The following is a 24,640-nucleotide window of genomic DNA, read 5'->3' on the forward strand; positions in this document are numbered from 1 at the left end:
ACCACCATGGCCTGATCTGGTGCCTCCCAAGCCACGAGGCGTTTCCCCTGCAGATCGACGTGGGGCGGCCACAGTGTCCACGACGAGATGGGCGGCGATGCGACGACCAGGGAAACATGCCGCATGCCGTAGGTGACGGCGGCGCCATGGCGGCCATGGATTGCGCATCGGCCGCGGGAGAGCTGCGGGCCCGGGCGTGGCCACGCAGGCGGTGGAAGCGGCTGCGCAACGGCGAGGTGAAGTGGTGGCCGTGTGCGAGGTTCGGGCTGCGAGCGGTTGCTGCAGTTCGGTGAAGCGAAGGCGAGGCGTGGAGGTGTGCCGGCGGCCTGCTCGGGGGTGTGCGCTAGGGACGCCATGGTGGCGTGCTGGCGACGTCGGGCCGTCTCTTGTGTCGCAGGTCTCCTCCACGGGGAGCCTTCTCAAGGCACCAGAGGCACTGGGCTCCTTGGCCTAGCCGGCCAGAGGGCTCCCTCGTGCGCGACGACATCTGCGGGTGCCAGAAATGGAGGCCTGGTGGAATGGCGGCGATGGAGGGGCAACATCCAGAGTTGGCCGATGGTGAGTAGCAGTGGCAACCGTAATGGTGGGGTGTTGTCATGTTGTGGTGGAGTCCTGCAATGTGCAGTGGTGACCAGTCAAGCGACGGCGGCGTGACAAGACTCACAAGAGTTGAGTGGAGGAGGGTGGAGACCAAGTCGACGAATTGAGGTGCGGGTGTTCACGGTGGTGGATGGCGGCTAGAAAAAGGCACTGGCGTGGTGGTGATTGGAGGGCATGGCTTCTGTATGGCAGTTGAGGGCCACGGTGTGGAGGGGGCGTGCGGCAGTGGTGACCACGAAGTTTGGCAAAGAGGCTGGCGTGGGAAGAGGTGGCCAGCAGAAGTGCGTGGATGAGATCATTGGCATGGCTTGCAGCGGGCTAAGGGGGCTAGCATTGCTTGGCAATGTCTGGATCGGTGTGGGACATCATTGGTGACAACGGCGCAAGCGGTGACGATGGCATGTTAGTATAACGGCTTTGTCTTTGAGGTGATGGTGCTGCAGCGGGGTTAGTGGTGGTGTGTTTCTCGCAATTCTATTGAGTTGTTTGAGTAGAGCAGTGGAGTTGGGCGGCCGACGATCGTTTGAGTTGCTTGATGCGGTGGTGGTGTCTTTTTTGGAGTTCTAATTTTTTTCTTTTTATTGTATCGTGCAGTCTGGATTTCATCTTCTTTTTAATATAATCGACAGCTCTCTTGCCTGATTCGTTTAAAAAAAAGAATTACTCGGAGCTGGATCCTGCTTTTCAGACGATCCTTCTCATGCACCGAAGAATAAAACCACTCTAGCTAGTTTGATGGTGTGCCATTTAATTTTTAAATTTGTGGCACGTGCGGATTTCAAACCGTGTATTTCTGAATTAGTTTCCCAAAGAAATAAAATGCCCAAATTTAACAGGAAAAAAATATGTGCGTTGCCGTATGAGGATATTACGTACTCCACCTCGTGCCTACGTAATCCAAGAACATGTTGATGCTGGAGCACTTAAATATTTTTTATACGAAACCATTCAGTTTGATATCAAGTTGATTTAATGAAGTCCCGCAAAAAAAAATTGATTTAGTGAAGGTTATGCCCATCTGTCAATTTGAATAAGAAGCAAATAAATCGATAGCAACAATGACTGAAAAAGAAAAATGAAATAATTTGCTTGAATAAACATGTACTCCCTCCGTTCCAAGTCGTTTTGATTTTTCTAGGTTCGTAGATATTATTATATACCTAGACATACACTATATTTAGATGCATAATAATATCTATAAATCTAAAAAAGCTAAAGCGATCTACAATTTGGAACGGAGAGAGTACTGAGGAAACTCGTATATTTTATTTTGTGAGCAAAACGAAGTCTGGTTCTACGCTCAAGGCGTGCATACTCATCTGACTTGATCACAAGACCCATGTATCCATTTTGCAAATGAAATCAATGTTTGGCAAAATGAATGAAGAAAAGTTATTTAACACACATGCTTGAGACATCAGTTCAGTCATCTATCTTTTCGTTGTCAAGAGAAGACCAAAAATCTTTTCTTGTTGGTGTTTCTGTCGAATTCAATACTTGTTTCAAACACAGTTGAAGTCCACGGGACAAAATCTAGCTCACATGCATGCATCAACACATCACTACTACTTTCTACTGTTCTTTACTGGCCGCATGTCTCGAAGATTCACGGCAACCTTGGAGTTGACACAGAATTGAAAATAAAGAAAGATAATCAAATTTGTGCTTAGAATAAGACTACTCGGTGTGTTAGAATTCAAAGTCCATGAAAGCTTAGTTCTCTGTATCAGTAGTTTCATAGTTTGTGTGGTATCTGACCCCTCTGATAGCATCACAATCAAAACCATAACAAAGGGAGATGACGACTCCATAGAGATTCCTATCATAAGGATGTTTGGAGATGGAAAAGTATTGCTCAATGGGAGAATTCGGAATCCATTATAACAAAACCTAAAGTTCATTAACATATCAAAAAAAAAGGAGAGAACTGAAAATTAGTCATCAAGTATATATAGCGGATGTTCAACAAAGTTACAACTGACTTATTATTTCTTCTGATAACATTTTGTCCTACAAATGCCAACAAGAGAATGATATTATTTACATTAAAATGTTATTCAACTATTAATCAATGTGTGGCAGCTGACAAGGCAACTGTAGGTGTTTATTCCTCGGTAATGGGAAAAAACTAGCAAGGAGTTTGTCACTACAGCTGATGACCTGTAGAACAAATTAGACGATCAATAGCATCGATTGACTGTTTTTCAAACATTGGTCAGAAAAGAGTACCATGATATCGACAAGAAAGATACCGTCACTACTTCCAAACTTTTACTATTCACTCAGTAAATCGAAGACTTAAATTATTTATGAATGAAAACCACGTTTATTTTGTTTAGTTGAAGTCCTTTCAAAGTCACACTTTATGTGAAGTAAATGTGCGGAGACTTTGGGGCTGTTTGCTTGCTGGCCACAGCCAGCCACGTCACAATCTGTGGTGCCAAAAAAGAGCGCCACAGCTGCCACAGACTGTGGCGTGGCGAGCGCTGGCGTGGAAGCAAACAGGCCCTTCCACCTCATAAATCAACTGACCCATTTGACTAAATTCATCATATATGATTTTGGTTAGCTAAATTCGGGGTAACCAACAAATGAGAAGGATGATACTGGCAACATAACCAGGTCATACATATATTTATGATCAAGATGTCACTTTTTTCATGGTTAACACAAACGCTAAATTTCTTATAATAATGATAACAACCACTTTAAATCATCTGCTCTGTTTCAGAAAGATCTTTCTAACTTTCATAAGACCAAGCAAAATGGCCATCTTCTAGGGCAGTACCAATTAGTAGTACAAATTGAGCCACCAACTTCTCATACAAATGAGTCCAAAATAAACAGACAAGTGAACTAACTGAAGTAAGTACCATATATTTGACCCCGCTAAATACTTTTGCTGTAGTTCCCAGAGCCAATCAATACATCAGCGCATCTGCAGCTAGATGATTTTACATTTTATTTCTCGAAGTTATGCTTGTGAACTTTTTAGCCAGGGATAAAATTGCATTTGTCAACCAAAAGTAGGAAAAGATTATTCCTCTTTGATTCACTGATATCCTTAGTGAACCTTTAAACATGTAGTGGTGGGTTAGTCAATTATCTGACCAAGGACACCTTCTAGAATGCTGATTCACAAAGATAACGATATTTTGAGCCGTATGTTATTGTTGTCAAACAAGTGGCCTGTGCCATGAGCTGGTTTGCAAGTGGGACAAGCAACAGTTTTTTTTTTCTCTTTGTTTGAGATTGAGACAGATGCATCATGTATGCAATTATCCTTTTCAGACGGCACTTTCCGATTCCTTTTCATATTTATTGAAGAGTAAGCCATGCACCCTTGCTCAGTAGCACAGGTATTTCGATCTCTGATTTTAAATGAAATGCCCATTGACTCATCCTCCAGCAAAACAACGTATGCTGAGTAGGTGATCCGTAACCCTTTCTGAGCACCAATTGCATGTGTTGAAGTATATACGTGAATTGCCAGCTCACCTCGTAAACTTAATCTTTTATGTTGAATTCGTCGGTGCATACAACTCAAAATGGTGTCAGACCCAATGGTCTCAAGATCGAATTATGGCGAGCGATATTTCCTATTTTCACGTTTGGACCTCAATTGAAGTGCTTAATATATAAATATGTATTTGAAAACTTTGGGGACTTGATGACACTTTAGGACAAATCTAAGCACCGCCTAAAAAGGATATAACCACCGAGAACATAAGAAGACTCATAGCAGTAACAAAACAAACAATTTAGTCTGTAATTTTTAAACTGAAGGAATGCATGATTACTAGAATTGAGCACACCACACCAATCTACTTACTTTCGCCAAAATAAGAATGCATGGATATCCACTTATTCACCCCAGAATAGTAGAATAGGATTCAACTCGTTCTTGCGACATCAGTCCGCTTAGTAAAATCCATGTTGCTGACAACAATCAAAGGTCTTTTTGTATTTTGTTGTTGGTGACAACAAAACAAACACTTTCCATAGGTAAGGGAGGGATTAGCACAAGTATTACACGAAGCCCGTGCTTGGCATGCAAGCTGAGGAAGCTTCAGTTCTACCAGAAGCAAAAGTTGTACTAGTTCGTAACTGAGGTACTTGGTTGTTTTTCTTAAGTTTGTACCAGCTCAAGTTTTCAACTACTTTTTAGAACCTTCACACCTCTACATACATAAGCAATAAAGTGTATACAAATGCAAAACGAAATGCATGATAATCTATGCTTGACAAGTTCTTAGTATAATATTGTTTCTATCCAGGAGTATTTGGCCCAGTTCTTAATTAGAACATATCCTTAACATTTGTTGTTTGTTCCATGCCATATATGCCTAGTCACAAATACTTGACGTTCCCAAATATGGTTCCGATGAAAGTTCTAAAACTTTGAACTATCGACAACTTAGTTTGGAAACATGAAAAACTGTAGTGTAAATTTATCTAGAAAATAATTTCATAATATCAAACTTTTTGTTGATTAAATATTTTCTGATAGAAAATTGTGGTGTAAGCTATGTTTTGGAGACCATGTCTTTGTCTGAAATGTCAAAACATCTGTAATTAAACAATTCATGGCAAGTCAACTCTCCGTGCTTAGTTCTCAGAAACAGAGTATAATTGCAAGTACAAGTAGGTTACCACAAAGGATGATCTGTACATAGACAGTAGAATGATTTACTAGTTTCTCAAACATTGATAAAAATAGTGGGCCATGATAGGGATAATTCAATAGCCAACGTAAGGAATACTTCAATTATGAGTGAATAGGCCTCGCATATATTTTTTAGTAAACTGATAATTCAACATAATTATCTCCTCACGGTCGCCTTTTATGCGTGCAAGACTTGACTATATGAATCAAAGGGAGCCACTTGACCAAAATATATTTGATGTGATTCCACAACGGAAAATCCGTGGGCACATGCTAGGTTCAATAATTGATTAGTTAGGAGTAGTTGTAGGTTGTAGCATTTTTCTAAGAACTCTACCAAGCGTTCGTCTAAACCCTAAGCATATAGATAGATGGCCACTCTGCACGTTAAATGGATAGGCTCCCTGCGAAAAGAAAACGTTTGGCCCACTGCATATTTTATCTGCAACACAGTATTCTTTAGTCAAGCTAAATCAATCATCAGAGAAAGGAGAGTGTGCTATCTGAAACATATATAGCTTATCCGGTTGCTTTAGAATCTATAATTTGTTAACCTTTGGCTCGCTGCATTTTAGATATGTATAAATGTCCTGTGGCTAATGAGATCAGTGGAGGGATTGATTATTGAAGATGATATATCAAATATAACCAGTTCAATACTAAATGAGCTTTAAACATGTTGTAATTCTCTCTCAGAACGAGTTCAAACACTTCTAATTGACTGTTGCTGGTTAACCACTCAAGCACCTGCTATTTCTGCCAATGGAAAATCACACTTATGGCAGTATAAACGAATTGCAGCAGAAATGTATAGATAGGAAAAGAAGGTCAGGAAACTGACTCAGACTCTCTTTGAGCGCTGCCTTTCTCTGAATATTTTTCTGTTCTAGTTCCAGAAGTCCAACTGAAGATCAAGTAGTCTTGTTTCCCAAGTTTCCAGATTCCTTCTTCTCTAGGTTACATTTCTTAGTTTCTTAGTACATCAGCAGGTCTTGCTTCCCAAGTTTCCAGATTCCTTCTTCTCTAGGTCACATTTCATAGTTTCTCAGTGCATCAGCAGACTTGCCACCAATGCACGTGTACAGCCAGTAATTCAAAATATTATCTTGCATACTCTTAAAATACAGATTTTCATGCACTAAATAATCATTGAGTTTGAGTTGGTCAATCAAGCAAGCAAGTCATAGGATGTGATAGTGATTTCTTTTTGAAACGAACTAGGAAGTCATAGGATGTGATAGTGATTTCTTTTTGAAACGAACTTGGAGAGCTGTGATAGTGATTTCTTTTTGAAATGAACTAGGAGAGCTGCCGATTATATTAAAAGATGTAGGTCCCAGACTGGGTACAACAACAGATCCACCAAAGTAGCTCCCAACAGATATCGCCGACTCAACTCAACTAAAAAAAGAACTCTATGACCGGTCGGATTGAGACATCGACGCAAGTCACGCAACGCTAACGCCTGAGCAGTGACTACCATGCCACACCACCACCACCCAGCAGAAAAAGCCAACAAGTAACCCTTATCGCCAGCGCCGTCGTCCCCGACGATGTCCCACGTCGAACCAGCTGCTGCCACACAAGACTGGCCGCTGCAGTCCGCTGCAAGCCGTGTAACTACCGGAGCTTCTCCACCGTGTCGCCGTCGTCCTCAGGTCACACACACACGGTCATTGATCTCGCAATCCACGTCTTTGTATCAGCAGAAGTCAAAGGAGGAGCACACTGCACCACACCGAAAAGGCCACTGCTCTGCAGGACCCAATATCGAAGCACCGCTACCGCACCGTACACACCAAATAATCAAAACACCACACCGGATCCTAGCCCTCCAAGGCAACTCGAAACACGTGCGGGCCTCGCCACATCCACCGCCCACACTACTCCTCAGACACGTCACCTTAAAGTGAACGGGGGCCTCGCCACTTCCGCCGCTGGACTCCACACCAAGGATCCGGACTTGCTTTGCCATCAGGGGTGACATGGTGCTACCGAGCTACTCCAATAACTTCACCTCCACCTTGCCGTCGTCGGAATCTCAGCTATACTATGTGCGCAGACATAAAGCTTCCTGCGATAATGGCTCCCCACTACCACCGGCGTAGATCCTCACACCACCGCAACGGCACCATGCGAGCGGCTGCCGCGGCACCAGCATGATCTCGTGGTCCTCGAGCTGCCGTTCCTCCTCGCTTGCGCGGCCATCTCCACGCCACCGTCCTCCGCACCGGTGCCCTCTCCACGTTGCTCTTCTCCACGGGCCGCCGGCGGCCGCCGCACGTACTCCGCGTCTCACCTCCGACGTCTCCTCCGCTTCTCCTCCTGGCGGCCCCTCCTGCCACACGCCTTCTTTGCCAACTGAGTTGTTTAGTTTATACATGAACAGGGCACGCGTCGCCTGCCCCTGCCACATGTCAAGGGGATTTGAGGAAAACAATGTGCTGCGTAATCTGCTGGTCTCAGAACTGTTCAAACATTGTTAACACGAATGGATCAGATGCCAATGCGACTAAGCAAGTGAACTCAACAAAGGTTATCCGTTCTGTTAGGTCAGGAATATCTTTTATCTCCTTTGAGTGTTGCATGGCCTCCGACATGCTACTTTAATCAATAGTAGAAAGAAGAATTGATTGAATATTTTATTCAGAGATCCTATTTAGGTGGCTGATACATATGTCATATGCTGCCCACGTTTCCGCAGCGTAAATGTCAAGATGTTTATAAGGCTAGTCCCAGTGCAAGATTTCATTGCAGATGCCACATCATCCCATGAGGTGTATTCTTATGAATGAAATAGGGAGTCCCAATGCACAGTTTCATTTCACGATTTTATAGGATGCCCATGACATTTAATTGTGAGACATGTGATTGGATATGGTTAGATGAAATGAAACTCTATAGCCCCCAATGCAAGTTTCAATAGGTTTCATAGTCTTGGAAACAGTGTATACACAGTTTCATCCTGATGAAACTCCTTCCCTCTCTCACTTCATAACTACCATGTCATGTCATCACATATGCTTATGTGTCACTGTATTTAATGTGCATGAAACCTCTATGAAACTCCCACTGGGATTAGCCTAAAGGTTAAAGCTCTTTCAATCAAGGTTAAGGGCAATAACCGTGGTGTCTATGCCTCTACGAGCAAATTTGATTTTCTTGCCCACCCTCATCTTGATTTTGTATAGAAAAGTTGAAGGACAAGCAAGGTGCCTGGATGAAATTGCTCCCCTCTTTAAAAAGAGCTAAATGGCCCCCACATGAAAAGAGTTATAAAAAAAAGGTTCAACATGAAAACCAAACTGCTTTTCTACCGATCAACCCCTTCATCGACATGCCATCCACCTGCAGCATTTAGGGTCCTTGCCTCCAGCCTATAACTGCAGCCATTCAATTTCCAGCTTGTTTTTTTTCATTAGCACTGCAGCTTAGCTGATAAACAAAATTATTCTGCCAGCTTTTGGTTAGTCTACGCAACTCGAAAATTTAACTGAAAGACTCTAGGCGAAGCTGGACCATTTAACAGTGTAGAGCCCACAAAATGGATATTCAACATAATATATGCTTGTTTGATGGCAAAATGAAAAAAAAGGGTAAAAATGAATTCAATCAATATACTGAAACATTGCCAAATTGAATAGTCCACTTGGTTTTCTCAAGCAGATACTGAATACACTGTACTTTGAAGCATCCAAATTAGTTTACAAGATTTACTTGATAGCTCTTGCGCACAGCTGAATCCCAATCGAAAGCAGCAGTCTCAGCCCACTCAAGTTGCTGGGACTGACACTAGATTAACCATAGCTTCTGTAATTACCTGAAAAAAATTCAGTCATAAAAACACCTAGGGAACTCTATTGCATCAAGAGCATGCAATTCAAACTCAGTGGCACACAGAAAGAGGTCAGGATGTGTAATCACCACATGGTCAGTGGAAATTCAAACATAGGGCCTGTTTGGACCTATTAGTGCTAATAGTTAATCGGCTAATGGCTCATAGCTGCTAACTATTAGCAGGGGATGTTTGGATCCACCTGCTAGTAGGTGGTTGGATTTGGATGGTTGGTTTTGAGCTATTAGCACCTATTAGCAGCCTCCTACCAGCTAACAAACTAATTGTTAGCAGGGTGAGGTGCTAATAGTTAGCATGCGGCAGGCTTGTTTGGATCCCCATTTGCTAATTTTAGCTGCTAACTATTGCACTAATAGATCCAAACAGGGCCATAGTGATAAATGTATACATCACCAAGTAATTGAACCCTGAAGTCTCAACACCACGGAAAAAATATCATAGGGATAGGATTTATTACTTTATTAGTATCAAACTTTCTTACCCTGTAATTCTCCTAACTCAATTCATAACTGAGTGTTATTGGTTGGCATCATCATTTGCCTCATCGGAGTCAGAGTCACTTGCATTGTATCCTGAAATTTAGGAGATGGCAGGGAATAGAATAATTAACACCACCAAATATATGAATACCTATAAATGAGATTAATTAACTCAAACAAACTTTAACGAAGAATACCTGGACGTTTCATGCCAACCTTCAACGCTGAACTCCTGTATTTGGATGCCCTGTCCATCCATTGTCTTCCCTAATAAAAAAACAAGGAAACAGAAGGATCAGAATATAGATTTGTAAAGCTATTGGTGCAGTTTACGACACGAACTTTGAGACATCATAGACAGACAGACAAAAAGGAGATACATAATTGCACTTTTATTTGTGATATATAGAATAGATACTAGACCATGCAAGCGCATACCTAGACTCTACTATGCACTATGAAAATACAATGACCAAATAATATAAGATCGTAAAAAAATTTGGTTAAAATAAAGAAAACTGGATCATCTAAAAGCACTGCAGTCAGAACACCTTGTGCTATAGGCAGCCAAATCGTGACCTGAGCACTCCACTGCCCACCTAGCTCCTAACCCTTGTTCTAAAACAACATTAAAAAGAGAAAAACTCGACCACGGAGGGAGACTCTCCCTCCCCTAGGGTCTTGTTCTAAGGAGGTGCCGTGCTAGGCACCCAGGTCAGGACGAGAGTATCGACGACTTCCAGAGTTCAACGCTCTAACCAATCCACCGCAAGAAGCATGACTTTTTTTTTTCAAAAAAAAAACAACATTGCATGATAATAAGCACACACAAGCAACCCGCAAGTTCTCATCCCCTAACAAGAACAAGGTGGCTTCTCATTATAAAGAAGAAACATGCACCAAAACTTGAGTTGAAGATGACAACCACACCTCCCTCCCCCACCAACTGACTCAGTTCCTGGGAGTTCCACTTGCTACATTCAAACTACTATAGCTCATCGAATAATAGTATACTGATCTGGTAATACTAGCAAACCTAGTACTAAATATGTAAACCTCTTAATGCGTCTCAAGAACTCAGACATCAATGATTATAAAATGGTAAAAGATTGATAAAACTGTGATGTGATCCTCTAATGGATTAAGAGTGGTCAGTTCTACCAACATGCCTACTTTCAACAATTGTCGTGCCATGGTGAATGTGTACCTTGTGTGCAATATTTACTTCTGAGATACCCAAACTTCAAAAGGTGGATAGAATGCCAGGTTCATGCTAACAGCCTCAGTATCACTCGGCTTGCTTACATACTCAACAATAACAACAACATAGCCTTTCAGTCCCAAGCAAGTTGGGGTAGGCTAGAGTTGAAACCCAACAAGAGCCACAAATCAGGGTTAGGGCACATGAATAGCTGTTTTCCAAGCATTCCTATCCAGGGCTAAATCTTTGGGTATATTCCATCCCTTCAAATCTCCTTTTATTGCTTCTTCCCATGTCAATTTTGGTCTTCCTCTGCCTCTCTTCACATTATTGTCACACCTTAGGGTTTCACTACGCACCGGTGCCTCCGGAGGCCTTCGTTGGACATGTCCAAACCATCTCAGCCGGTATTGCACCTCCGAGGCCATGTTCCGAATGCAGTTTGCCATCTTCTCCCACATGCTGTTTGCGTCCTCTCCTTCCTTCCAAGGGCCCTCTTTGATTACCCTTTCCTTGAAGACCTATGACATCTCCTCTTTCAGTTTCCACCACTTTGTTCTTGCAATCTCGGCTTGTTTATCCCTGCGTGCGCGCATCTGAAAACGAAAGTCCGCCACCACAAGCTTATGTTGAGAAACAACACATTCCCCCGGTATCACCTTGCAATCCAAGCATGCTCGTTTATCCTCTCTTCTTGTGAGGATAAAGTCAATTTGGCTATAGTGTTGGCCACTACTAAAAGTCACTAAATGGGATCGCCTCTTCCTAAAGAAAGTGCTCGCTATCATCAAGTCAAAAGCTATTGCAAAGTCCAAGACTTCCTCTCCCTCCTGATTCCTACCACCATACCCAAAACCTCCATGAACCGCCTCGAAGCCTGCACTTGTTGTACCTACATGCCCATTAAGATCTCCTCCTATGAAAAGCTTCTCGCTAGAAGGTACAGTTCTAACCAGGCTATCTTAATCTTCCCAGAAAAGCCTCTTAGCACTCTCATCGTGGCCTACTTGGGGGGGCATATGCACTAATTACGTTCAGGACCATATCACCAATGACAAGCCTAACTAGGATAATCCTATCCCCTTGCCTTCTCACATCCACCACTCCATCCTTGAGACTCTTGTCAATCAAAACTCCCACTCCATTTCTATTTGCAGCTGTCCCTGTGTACCAAAGCTTGAAACCGGTATTGTCCACCTCCTTTGCCTTCTAACCCTTCCATTTAGTCTCTTGAACGCATAAGATATTTACACGCCTCCTAGTCGCTACCATTCTTACAGTATTGATGAACAATAGTCACCAACTAGAATGTGCTTTACATACATTTAAGTTTATGTATGTGTATTTTTTCAGAACCATAAAAGCATATCCCACAGATAAAGAAAAAAACATGCTTATACTATAGAAAATGCATAATCAAATAATGAGTAGACCCACCAAAAAGAATGATTACAAAGGTGAGAGCTCAACAACACAGCATTTTGGAAGAAAATTGAGACAATATCTTATCTCATATATATCTTTTATATGTTAATAAGTTAAAGAAGATTTCACCTAAAACAATCTCAAATTCACATCTCAATGGAAATTGGAAAATGATCAGAATTCAGAACTAACAAAAGAACTCCATAACCCGAGCGAAGTTGAGCATTGTAAGTCAGTTCTTGTGAGTGGAAAAACAAAAGTAAAAACAACCAAGAGCAAACTTTTTATGTCAATCAATCTTAAGCTCCAAGAAATCCCATGCAAGACGCAAGCACAAAGATGAAGTTAACAGTGAAAATGTACAATTTTATCAACAATTAAAGGCAGGAGTCCACACAATTCCTATGCAGCACCAACAAACACCATGGCTTGTGCTTGAAACAGTTGTTCTTGCCAGCAAAGTGCTTACAAGGACTAGAAAAACGGCAGTTGGCCAGTCTGAAACTATAAAAGCTTTTTGACTCCCATAGGGAGCATCGTAACTGCAAAAAATTGCCTTAAGGGTGGGTCTGAACCACTAGGATGGATTGTGATCATACCACGAATACTAAATCTTAATGCTGCATCTGGCATAACTCAATAACTAAGTAACCAATTCAGTCAGAAAAGAGAAAAGAGTTCCACACTTTGGTATCTGTTGTGTTTTAATCAGAAAACATGGGCCCCTTGATCCAAGTCCGTACTGATTTAGACCCCTACAAATCTGAATCTTGACTTAATCCAGCAAACCCAGTTTGATAACCAAGAGTCACGAGGTTGTTTGAACATGGGAAGTACACCGCCATGGAAGGAGAAACTAAGCTTAAGGAAGCTGAATCGAATCCGCATCTGACTAAACAGACCAAACAAGGAAGCTGAATCGAAAGAAATCTCTTGTTAAAGAAGGTAGGCCGCTGTACCTTGTACTCGTTCTTGGGAACCCCGTAACCCGAGAAGAACATCTGCGCGACGAGCACCTGGTTGGCGACGTCCCCTTTGCGCGCCTCCTTGAAGGCGTCCTGGAACCAGCGCTGCACGCAGTCGCCCACCACCTCCGACAGCGGCTTCCGCTCGCACTCGGACGCACCGACTCCGTTAGCGCCCTCCATGGCTTCCTCCCTCCCGACAACAATTTCGTCGCCGGCAGCGGCCGCGGCAGCGGCAGCGGCAGCGAGGGTTTCGGGGAGCTTCCTCCAACCTTCGGGGGGAGCCGCAGCCGCAGCCGCCGCCGGGTTGGGCAAAATGAAAGAAAAGGGGAGAGGGAGCAGACGAGGCGCGAGGCGAGGAAAATACAAATAGGCGGCGGGCGAGGGGCGTTCGTGTAAATTTGAGGTGGGCTTGGCTTCGGGTTCTGCCCGTTTCTGCAACTTGCCTGCGCGGCCTGCAGGCTTGCAGCGTTGGCAAAAATAGCCCGTCGCCGCACGCGGTTTTCGAAGCGGATGCGGTGGTCTATCCTGTCCTCTGTCTCGAAATAAATACACTATAAAAATAAATACACTAGGAGAGAATGTAGAAAAAAATAATCTCATTTCTAAATGTGCATTTATTTTGGGATGAATTTTGAACGCTAAAAATGCACTTATTATGTGACGGAGAGAATACTCCCACCCGAACACGCTCTACGGCTCTAGCCGTTTCCAATCCGTAGGCAAAGCAGGTCTCATAGTGCGTTTTTTTTTCCAAAACGCACATGTTCATATACATATACACTTATGAATATATGCTCTACTGCACCTTTGAGCTGACGGATTTTAAAATTGGTGAGTACCATATATATTTTAATATTAATGAGCATGTCACCGAGCGTTGCTAAAATAGTGTTATTAATTTAAACATAGAAGTATATGTGCTAAGTTTATAACTTAAACTTAGGTGAGTAAATTTCATCACAAGAAAATTTACTAGCTAAGCTACGTTCAATTCACTAAGGGAATATATCCAAACACAGAGTCAGGGATGAAATCTATATGGATTTATGTTGGGATTCAAATACAATGTAAACAAATCGCTCCTAGAAATAACATACTAAAAAATTATAAATAAATAAAAATCAATTAATAAATAAGCATATAAAAATATATTGTACAAATAAAATAAAGTATTTAAAATTTATTTACATTAAAAATATATATGTTTCAAACTAAATCAAAATAATATATTCAATTACATATCGATATTTATTTTGAATACCGATCCTAATTCGGATGAGGAAAAACGAATTTGATATATCAACTTTAATTATCATATTGTAAATGAATATGGATACACAAATATTTATATTTATGTTATAGCGGATACTAGGGAGCTGCATTAGTGCAGTTGGCTAATACTCTAAGTGTGTAGTTGGTCGGCAACTGTTCAAACATCGGTACCTGCAAAATAGCCTTCAAAGAAGGCCGGGATGATTGCCCCCTACCCCCCCTAAAAAAATGTTATAGTGGATACTATTTGGAAACATCTATTTCCACCCTATAGGCAAAGCCCGTGGATATTGCTCATTGTTTTCTATCTTCACCTCCAGAGGCACGTTGTCTTCGACGTGCTTTACCTATTTAGGTTAGGTCCAAGTTCCCATCACGATACTATTATTTGGTGTCATGAGCTGTTTTATTAGAGGTTTTAGGCAATTAATAAATTAATAATCATTGTACGATGTTATGTCTATGCTCTAGTGATCCTAAAATAAGTATAGTATTGTGCGGTTTTTAAAGATTGGGTTTCGTATCCAATCTATATCTCCATGATCATGATGATATATTTTTCTCCTACGTTCTTCGTGGCGAGAGCGGGACGCACCCGGGAAGGCCTCCAGGGAAGGCCCCCGGGAGGACCCTGGAAAGGCTCTCTTCAAAGCGAAGCAAGCAGTGGCGTATCCTGGCATAAGAAGGGCGCGACAGCAGGAGCCCCATCCCCGTAAAAACACCATCATTACGGTTCATCGGACGCGCCTGGGTGCCTTGGGTTCCGATGGCCTCACCCGTCCTGTCCAACAGGCGGCGGGTGCCGCCCTCGTGTCAAGAGCGTCCTACCACGCTCCCGGCCGCCCTCTGCCATAGAGGCGGGCCCACATTGAGGACCCGGGAGATGGCAAAAGGCCTCTCGGGGACTCTGTCAGAAGGGTGGGCCCCACACTGAGGGCTCGGGAAGCGGCGAAAGGCTCCCAGGAAGGTCTCGAGAGCCAGGTTCAATGCTCCCCATCTCAGGACGGTGGGCCCAGGATGATAAAAGCAAGGATTACCAAAGTAAGATGGTAAAATACGAGATTGGCGTACAGATGATTTAGATAGGGTACTCCGGCACCGTGCATACCAAGGCAAGGAAGCGTTAGGGAAAATGGGAGGTGTGTCAGAGGAACTGTAGCAAGGAGGGTGGCCGTTGGTGTCGATGTGTTTAGACCCGGAAACCAACCAAGGGGGTACCCGAGGTAGTGTTTTATGCGTGGGGCTCGCCAAAGGCTATGAACTCGAAGGTGGACTCGAACACACGATTTAGATAGGTTCGGGCCGCTTATGTCGCGTAATACCCTACGTCCTGTGTGTCTTGTATAGGACAGACAGACAACTTTAAGCAATAGAACACACAGGACATAGGGTGTTATGCTTTCGAGCAGCCTGAACCCATCTACAAACTCTGTTAGCAAAATCATACACTAACTACCCTAAAAGCTTCTCGAATCTCTACGCACGAACTAACCCCCTAGCCGGATCTCTAAAAGGGGGTCCCATCGGATCCTGGCTCTCGATTCTTGCCCATTGTTAGCTGGCGCGCCAGGTAGGGGGATAGTGGTGCGTTGAGATTTGAAGCTTCCCATCCATGTAGGGGCAATGGGGAGCCGTTTCGAGTGTCGCTAGGCTCACCACAGTGAGTTAGATGGCGAAGCCAGTGGTGGGCAAGAAACACCCCACCGATTGGTGGCAGCATCGCAGTTAGCGACACCCATCCCAGCTCCATGGCAGTCGGACACCGCAGCTTCGGCACCGTCGCGCATCAAGACTCCCTACTCGACCCGCCTCCGGGAGGAGGCAAACAAGCACACCGAGGCAGTAGCCCTCCGACGTGGCACTCGCGTCCACCGCCGCCTCGACTTCGACAACCTGCTGCCGGGAGATGCCCTGGTGTCCGCCCAGGCCCTCCTCCGGCACCCACCGGTGGAGGCTGAGGTCGAGACCCCGGAGGGGTGATGGTTGGAAGATCTGGCCAAGCTAGTGGGCAAGGCCCAGGCTTCTTAAGGGCCGGACGAAAGTTCACGCGGCCAAACTGGTTAGGATGGACGCGGGTTCGGTTCGGCTCGTCATCTGTCCACTAGCCGTTCACGGAAGTCCATCATGTCTCCTCCCCGCTCTGGGCAGCAGGACCTGCGCACCCTCCTTGAGCAGAATTGCTCGAGGGAGGACGTGCGAGTCACCCTTGAGCGGAGCCGGGAGCAGCATCGCGAGCCGCCCCGGACGGAAGTCCAAACCTCATTAGGATCCACCCCTAGGGGGGATTCTCAGTGAGAAGGGAGGACCCACATGAATGGGGACGACGACATTGGCCCCTACAGGGCCGGGTGCCACGCATTCACGGCCGACCTCCGCCGGGTCGACTAGCCAACCAAGTTTCGGCCTAAGATCCCAAAGAAATACGACAGCACCATCGACCCAGAGGAGTTCCTCCAAATCTACACGACGGCCATTTAGCCTACCGGCGGGGGGGGGGGGGGGGGGGGGGGGGCGAAGGTTGGCCAACTACTTCCATGTTGCCCTTCGCAGGTCGGCATGGTCGTGGCTCATGAACCTCCCTGCGGGATCTGTTCATTCGTGGGCAGACCTGAGTGAGCAGTTCGTTGCCAACTTTGCGGGTTCATTCACCCGCCCTGGCATGGAGAGCGATCTGCGTGCCATTCATCAGTGAGACGATGAAACGCTGCAACAGTACATCTAGGACTTCAGTCAAGTTTGCAACACCATCCCTCGCATCACCCCAACTTCAGTGATAGTTGCCTTCAAGCAAGGTCTCACCAATCAGCGGCTAATGGGGAAGCTGGGGAGCCACAACATCAAAACTGTGGTTGAACTATTCGCCCTAGCCAACAAGTACGCCCAGGAGGCCGAAGCACAGGCCCTGCCCCCTCCGCGGGAGGCAGCCGCCCAGTAAGAAGAGAAACAGCCCCGACCGGCAAGGGCGAGAGGGACAAAAAGAACAAAAGGAAGGCTATTGCCACGCTGGGCCCAGAGGGACGGAACCGACCTCCACTACCCGGGGGTCTAGGAGATGACAAGAAGCGGCTAGTGTCAGTGCGTCCGGCGGTTGGCAAATGGTGCGAGATTCACAAGACCGACCAACACGACCTAACCGAATACCGGTTGGTCAAAGGTTTGGCCGAGAATCATCAGAAGGAGCGGGAAGACCGTGCTAGAGAGACGGCAATGGAGAAGCCGGTGGAGGTGGTCTAGGGTTCCAGGAGCCCCAATAGGCTGTCGCCACCATCTTTGGTGGGATGAATGCTCCACCATCATGATGGAAGGCCAAGCTCCTCTAGCGGGAGGTGTGTTTCACCGCACCTTGCCCGGAGGACGCCCAACTACTGAAGTGGTCAGGCACGCCCTTTACCTTCGACTGCAATGATCATCCTGACAACATAGCGGGGGTAGGTCAGTTGCAAATAGTGGTCACCCACAATTTGCAACATATGGATGGTAAGGGTCCTCATCGACGGTGGTGCTGGGCTCAACCTCCTCTCACCCCAGGTCTTCCACCTGATGCAAGTGGGCACCCAGAAGGTCATCCCTCGCACACCTTCTACAAGGTGATGAAGGGGAAATCCACCCCTCTTGGGAAAATTGACCTACCCGTCACTTTCAGCGATCGGAACAACTTCCGGACTGAGAACGTCACTTTCGATGTGGCAGAGTTCAACCTGCCATACAATGCCATCCTGGGCCGCCTGGCCTTGGCAAAGTTCATGGCAGCGGTGCACTACGCCTACTCTACCCTGAAGATCCTAGGGCCATCCGGTGTCATCTTGGTGAAAACCAACATGAAACGGGCATTGTATTGTGCCAAGAAACTTTTTGAGGAACTAGCCATGGCTGCACCCGCCGCCGCTGATGAGCACCCGGATTAGAATCCTCACCCTTCGACCAAACAACACATCATCCCCGATGACGCCACGCTCAACAAGGAGGTTTAGCTCGGAGATGGCCCCGACAAGACCGTCAAGGTTGGGGCCCAATTGGCCGACAAATAGGAAGGCATGCTCATCACTTTCCTCAAGGCAAATGCTGACGTGTTCACGTGGGAGCTATCAAAAATGCTTGGGGTTCCCAGGAAGGTGATCAAGCACAAACTTGCCGTGCATCCTGACGCACGGCCCGTATAGCAAAAAGTACGATGGCAAGCCCCGAAGAGGCAAGATTTCATCCGCGAGCAAGTTCGCAAGATGCTGAAGGCAGGGATCATACGAGAAGTCCACCACCCAGAGTGGTTGGCCAACTCGATCATCGTGCCAAAGGTGAACGAGAAGCTCCGGATCTGCGTCGTCTACACCAACCTCAACAAAGCTTGCCCGAAGGATCCCTTTCCGCTACCCTGCATCACCCAAGTTGTTGATTCCACAGTGGGGTGCGACCTCCTTTGTTTTCTGGACGCGTACTTCGGGTACACCAGATAAGTATGGCAAGGGATGATGAGGAGAAAACTGCTTTCACTACCCCGGTGGGAATGTATTGTTACGTGCGTATGCCTTTAGGCCTAAAGAATGCCGATCCCACCTTTTAGCGGACTACGTGCATCATGCTGTGGGACTAGCAAGGCTAGAATGTCAAAGCGTACATCGATGACATTGTTGCCAAGACCCAGGATCAAGGCACACTGCTCGCAGATCTGTCCGAAATGTTTGATAATATGTGAGCAACGTGCATGAAGCTCAACCCAGAGAAGTGCATGTTTGGGATCCCGTCAGGGAAGCTCTTGGGGTTCCTCGTCTCCAACCAAGGAATCGCAGCAAACCTTGAGAAGCTGGAGGCCATCAAACGCATGCAGCCTCCCTCCCACCTGAAGGATGTGCAACGCCTTATTGGCTGCATGGTAGCTCTCGGGAGCTTCATCTCGAGGATAGGGGAGCGGGGACTCCCCTTCTTCTAGTTGCTCAAGAAGACAGGGCGTTTTGAATCGACTGAATGGTGAGGACGTCACTTGCTCGGATACAACTACATTAGCAACTTTTGATTCAAAGGTAAAGCAATTCTTTATCATGATTGTATTTGATACATTTGATGAATTGATGCTACACCATGATGTGTGTTCATTGTCATTTTCAGAAATACATACATAGATTAAAAAGAGTGTTAAACACGCATAGAAGGAATAGAGGTCCAAAGAAGTTGATTGGGGACCAAGTTCAAGAATTCCCAGTATTCCCCACCAGGCCACCACGTCACTTATGGCCCAAGGAAATAAAGAGATCAAATCCAACACATTTCGGAGTTAGATTCAGACTGCAGAATAGCACCAACTTGTGACGGTCACCACGGTTGCATATGGACTCGGATTGGGATGTTCAAGTACTTCATGGAATCCTTATCAAGTCTATTTTCATATGGATCTAAACTCATGTCCATATCTATTTTGAGACGGCCGCAATCATCAAATTACTACTGAAAGGTTTTCCTATCCAAGGTGCTGCGTCGCCTCATTTTGGCCCAACAGGCATTGTATCAAGTTGGGTCCATTAGGGATGCATCCCAGGGTTGGAGCACGATCCCAACACCCTTGTGGTCATCCTTCTAGTTCTTATACCCCTTAGCCGCCACCAGCAACACTCAGGTTTTGTTTAGATGTAAGTTTAGCCATTGCTACTTCCTTGTAGACGCGTGTGTCAACTAGACCATCCATTCTACTTGATTTAGAACCCCAACTCTGTGAATTCAGATTGGTTTTTATTTCCATATTTGCAATTGAGTTGCTTGTTCTACTTATTTTTGCTTGTTCCTTGATTGCTTGCAGGAATTACCCTAGTGGTTTGGTTGATCGTGCCCCACAAGATTGCGTCGACCATTGGAGGTGGTGTATCAGTTGCTAAGGCGCAGCATCCTTGGATGGTTGTAGTCGGGCCGTGAAAGTCATCTCCATCCCCAAATCGAGTTATCCCCTTTCTTTCATCAAAATATTAGGATTCAACCCCATGGGTTCACATCACCGAAGAAGCAAGCGAAGCCTTGAAGCAGTTGAAGCTGTACCTCTCAACACCACCAACGTTGGTTGCCCCCAGAGACAAGGAGCCCTTGCTCCTGTACATCCTTGCGACCCCCCAGGTAGTGAGCGCAGCTCTGGTGGTCGAAAGGGAGAAGCAAGACCCACCTCCCGAGGGGAGCGACGCACCGACTATCGGTGCACCCTTCCCGTGAAGACCCGACAGCGTCCCGGGAGCACTCGACAGCAGTCCTGAGGGCACAGCTCCAGCTGAGGCCCCTGCCGAGATGCTCGGAACCCAGGTGGCTGAACATGAAAGAATGGAGGGTTCTCCCAGGGGCTCACCATCCCAGGTTCCCGACTGTGCCATCCCGGGACAAACCAGGAAGGTACAATGCTCGGTGTACTTCGTCAACGAAGTACTACAGGATGCAAAGGAGCGATACCCCCAAGCACAGAAGATGTACACCATACTGATGGCATCCCGGAAGCTGAGGCACTACTTTCAGGCACATCCAATCACAATGGTGATGTCATATCCCCTCACCCTGATCCTCAGGAATCGAGAGGGTACTAGGCGAACCGTGAAGTGGTCCATCGAGCTGGCCGAGTTCGGGCTACAGTTCGCCCCCCGCCACGCGATCAAGAGCCAGGCTGTGGCCGACTTCATCACCGAGTGGACTCCTATTCCTGAGTTAGAAAAGGAAACCATCCCAAGATCCATCAGCATGTAAGACGGAGAGCCTAGGACATTGGAATATTGGACAATGAATTTCGATGGGTCCCTCACCCTGCATGGTGTGGGGGCTGGCGCGGTCCTCACATCACCCACGGGGTAGGTCCTTCACTATTTGATACAGCTTGATTTTCGGGCCACCAACAACATGCTGGAGTACGAGGGCTTGCTCACCGAACTTCGGGCGGCGGTTGGATTGGGGGTCCGGTGGCTGCTTGTCAAAGGGGACTTGCAGTTGGTGGTCAACCAGGTCTCCAAGGAGTACCAATGCATGGACTCCCAAATGGCCGCATACGTCGAGGAAGTCCGAAGGATTGAGTGACACTTTGACGGGATGGAGCTCCGACACGTCCCCAAGAAGGACAACGTGGACGCCGATGAGCTATCCAAGCTCGCCTCATCTCGAGCACCTCTGCCTCCAAGGGTCTTTGAGGAACGACTCACACGACCTACCGCTATGGTAGCCGACCATAGCAAAGGGGAAGCCCTGCTGCCGAGCGGGAGAACCCAAGCCTTGCCACAAGAGGGAAGCTTCGTGCTCCCTATATGTTCTCAGGAACCATCGTGGATGGATGACATCCGCAGCTTCCTGAAAGAAAACATCCTTCTTGAGGATGATGGCATCACGGAGAGGATCGTGAGATAGTCCAAATGCTACGTCATGGTAGATAGGGATCTATATTGACGTGGCACAGACGGGATCCTCCTGAGGTGCATATCCTGGGAAGAGGGCGGTGAGCTCCTCGCCAAGGTCCACGGGGGTGAGTGCGGGAGTCACTCCTCCTCCCACACGCTGGTTGGAAAAGCCTTCCGGCAGGGTTTTTACTGGCCAACAGCCCTTGAGGACGCAGCCAAACTGGTTAAGCATTGCAGGGCGTGTCAATTCCACGAAGCCAATTCATTAACCAGCAAAGGCGCTTAACACCATCCCCCTCTCATGGCCATTTACGGTCTATGGGCTCAACATTTTGGGACCATTCCCGAAGGCAGCCGGAGGATACAAATGGCTATACATCACGGTCGGTAAATTCACAAAGTTGCCAAAAGTGGTGCCGGTCATCAAAGCAAACAAAAGTTTAGCCTTGAAATTTATAACAGATCTAGTGGCCCATTTTGGCATGCCCAATAGAATCATCACTAACAACAGGACGCAGTTAACCAGCGCCCTCTTCATCGGTTATTGCGAAGACATGAACATCAAATTGTGTTTCGCATCTGTCACTCAACCCAGGAGCAACAGACAAGCGGAAAGGGCCAATGCGGAAGTGCTTAAGGGGATAAAGACCAGAACTTGCAATGAGCTCAAGAAACATGGTACCAGGTGGATTGAGGAGTTGCCGGTGGTGGTATGGGCCAACTCAACAACCCCCAATAGGGCCACGCAGAAACCCCTTTCTTCTTAGTCTACGGGGTGGAAGCGGTCCTCCCCTCCAAGCTAACTCTAGGAAGCTTGAGGGTACGCGCCTACGAAGAAGAAGATCGAGAACTCATGTGTCAGCAAGATGTTTTGTATCTAGAAGAAGTAAGGTGCAGATTGACGCTACGGGCGGCCCGGTACCAGCAAGCTCTCTGCCCCTACCACCAGCGACATGTCCGGTCACGGGAACTTCAGGTTGGAGACCTAGTGTTGTGACGCTTCCAGTCCCGAGAGGGCAAGAACAAGCTGTCCCCCATGTGGGAAGGGCCCTTCCGGGTGACGGAAGTGCGGCGGCTAGGAACAGTCAAGTTGATCAATGGAGATGGCATCCTGGTGCCCAACGTGTGGAACATCGAACATCTCCATAAGTTCTATCCGTAGATAGCATGAGGGGTCCCATTGCTCAGGCATCAAGGACAACTACCCCAGGACAGTTGCCCGGGGGCTCCCACCTATGTATCGGTTTATCCATGTATTAGTTTAATGTTAATTCCAGTCCTATGTTAACTTCTTAACATGTGCCCTTTTTAATAGCAATTTTAAAACTTTTGATGCTAAATTCGCTGATCACAACAAATGACCCTCGGGACACACCTCCTCAAGGAAAGTGTTTGTGTCCAGGGCAATAGTAGCTGAGTCACCGGTGGGTCCCAACGGTTAGCACCTATCTCTCGCCCTGGTCCTCGGACTCCGAGCACGGCCAACACCTAGCGGCTCCTGGCCTCCACTATCCTGTCCACCGGCACAAGCATAAGTACAAGAAGTGGCACCTTCCTGTGAAGAGAAAATAAGAAAACAACACTTCCGTTATTTCATGTTTCCTGCACGGTAACCTTTTCATGATGTGAAAAGGGAGCCAAGTACTCTAAAAGAGAAACTTCTTTTGAGCATTACATAGGAAAATACACGGCCATCACGGCCTAAAAGAAAAGGTTCTACAAGGAGGGAGCTTCGCAGTGCATGAACGTATGGTTCCGCACCATGGAGAAGGGGAAGTCCATGAGCGCGGAGCACCACTTGAGGATAGGAGCGCCCCATTGCAGTTGAAGATGAGAAAGAGGGTAAAGGTGACACCCCCGATCAGCAATGACAAGAGCAGTAGATAAGGCCTCAGCCCCGGGAAGGAGGAGCACCGCTGTGTCCACCATGGATGCTCCGCGCTGCCGGGAGGAAGGCGACCAGCGAGGAGCGCCCACATCAGGCACCTGTGAAGCGAGCATTGGGTATCTTTCCCTAGTGCATGACCGTAGCCTGCCTGAGATCTCAGCCGCTGCAGGCACAACACATCAATAACATCCCCCGTTGATGGAGATGTGAAGATGGGCCAGCCCCGTTGACCATGGCATCCACCATGGCTAGCCGGAGGCGTGCGACGACGTCGCTGCAGTCCAAGAGGAGGTTGTGGGCTGCAACGTTGGGCTATTCTTGAAGACCTGCTAAAGGCTGGCCCTCCTAGTAGAAGCCCCGCAAGCATCACCCAACTCCATCTCGGGACTAGATCAACGGCCTTCCAGAGAAGGAGGACGTCAAGCTAGCGAAGCAGCAAAGCAACCCCACCAGGCACACCCTCGCTGCCAGCTAGACCTTGGAAGGCATCAGGAGCAACAACATCCACAGGAGCCCTAGAAAGCATCCCTATGGGAGGTTGCCCACGTAGCTCTGGTTGGGCATCTAGTCAGGAGGTCTTCCTCGGTGGTGAGGCGGCTTGAGAGGTAGGCATCGATGGACGCGTACCGCACCTGCTTCCAGGATAGTCTTGCCCGGTTGCGGGTGGTAGCCTTCGTGGACTTCTCCACGCTTCCGGGTGGCCTACCTCATTAGCGAGGCGGCGTGCGAGCTGCCCCAGGGACAACAAAATCCATAGGCGACCCTATAAAGGATCCAGGGAGGGCCGCCCGTGAGGTCACCCAGCCGCGCACCTCCCAACCTTTCAACCCAGCTCTGCTATGCTAGGTGAGAAAGGGAAAGGGAGATAGGATAGGTGCATAGACCTAAGGGTCTGCACACCGCACCCCCGCTCATCGCCGGTCCGTCGGACCTCCGCCTCCA

General features: G+C 46.8%; 1 protein-coding gene and 1 pseudogene across 2 annotated transcripts; one reads left to right on the forward strand and one right to left on the reverse strand.

The window, feature by feature from the left end:
- Nucleotides 1-8,869: 8,869 nt before the first annotated feature.
- LOC117850691 (uncharacterized) lies at nucleotides 8,870-13,567 on the reverse strand. 2 transcript variants are annotated; one of them, XM_034732550.2, is made up of 4 exons: nucleotides 13,187-13,567; nucleotides 9,799-9,868; nucleotides 9,604-9,694; nucleotides 8,870-9,076 (listed from the first exon to the last, which is right to left on the reverse strand). In XM_034732550.2, the coding sequence occupies exons 1-3, from the start codon at nucleotides 13,373-13,375 to the stop codon at nucleotides 9,639-9,641; spliced, it is 315 nt and encodes a 104-aa protein (XP_034588441.1). In that variant the 5' UTR covers nucleotides 13,376-13,567; the 3' UTR covers nucleotides 8,870-9,076; nucleotides 9,604-9,638. The 2 variants fall into 2 exon arrangements, with proteins under 2 accessions (XP_034588441.1, XP_034588440.1); XM_034732549.2 differs by having other exon boundaries at nucleotides 8,870-9,086; nucleotides 13,187-13,564.
- A 7,158-nt stretch (nucleotides 13,568-20,725) lies between these two features.
- On the forward strand, nucleotides 20,726-22,972 carry LOC140222204 (uncharacterized; annotated as a pseudogene).
- The last annotated feature ends 1,668 nt before the right edge of the window (nucleotides 22,973-24,640 follow it).

The sequence above is a fragment of the Setaria viridis genome, chromosome 3 (assembly GCF_005286985.2).
Source record: "Setaria viridis chromosome 3, Setaria_viridis_v4.0, whole genome shotgun sequence".
In the NCBI taxonomy this organism is placed as follows: domain Eukaryota; kingdom Viridiplantae; phylum Streptophyta; class Magnoliopsida; order Poales; family Poaceae; genus Setaria; species Setaria viridis.

What these genes read in the sequence shown, in the direction of transcription:
- LOC117850691 (XM_034732550.2), bottom strand. Translation starts at nt 13,375, where the DNA reads ATGGAGGGCGCTAACGGAGTCGGTGCGTCCGAGTGCGAGCGGAAGCCG. An exon ending in TTCCCAAGAACGAGTACAAG is followed by an intron (nt 9,869 to 13,186) that starts GTACAGCGGCCT and finishes TTTTTTTATTAG; the next exon opens with GGAAGACAATGGATGGACAG. An exon ending in GGTTGGCATGAAACGTCCAG is followed by an intron (nt 9,695 to 9,798) that starts GTATTCTTCGTT and finishes CCTAAATTTCAG; the next exon opens with GATACAATGCAAGTGACTCT.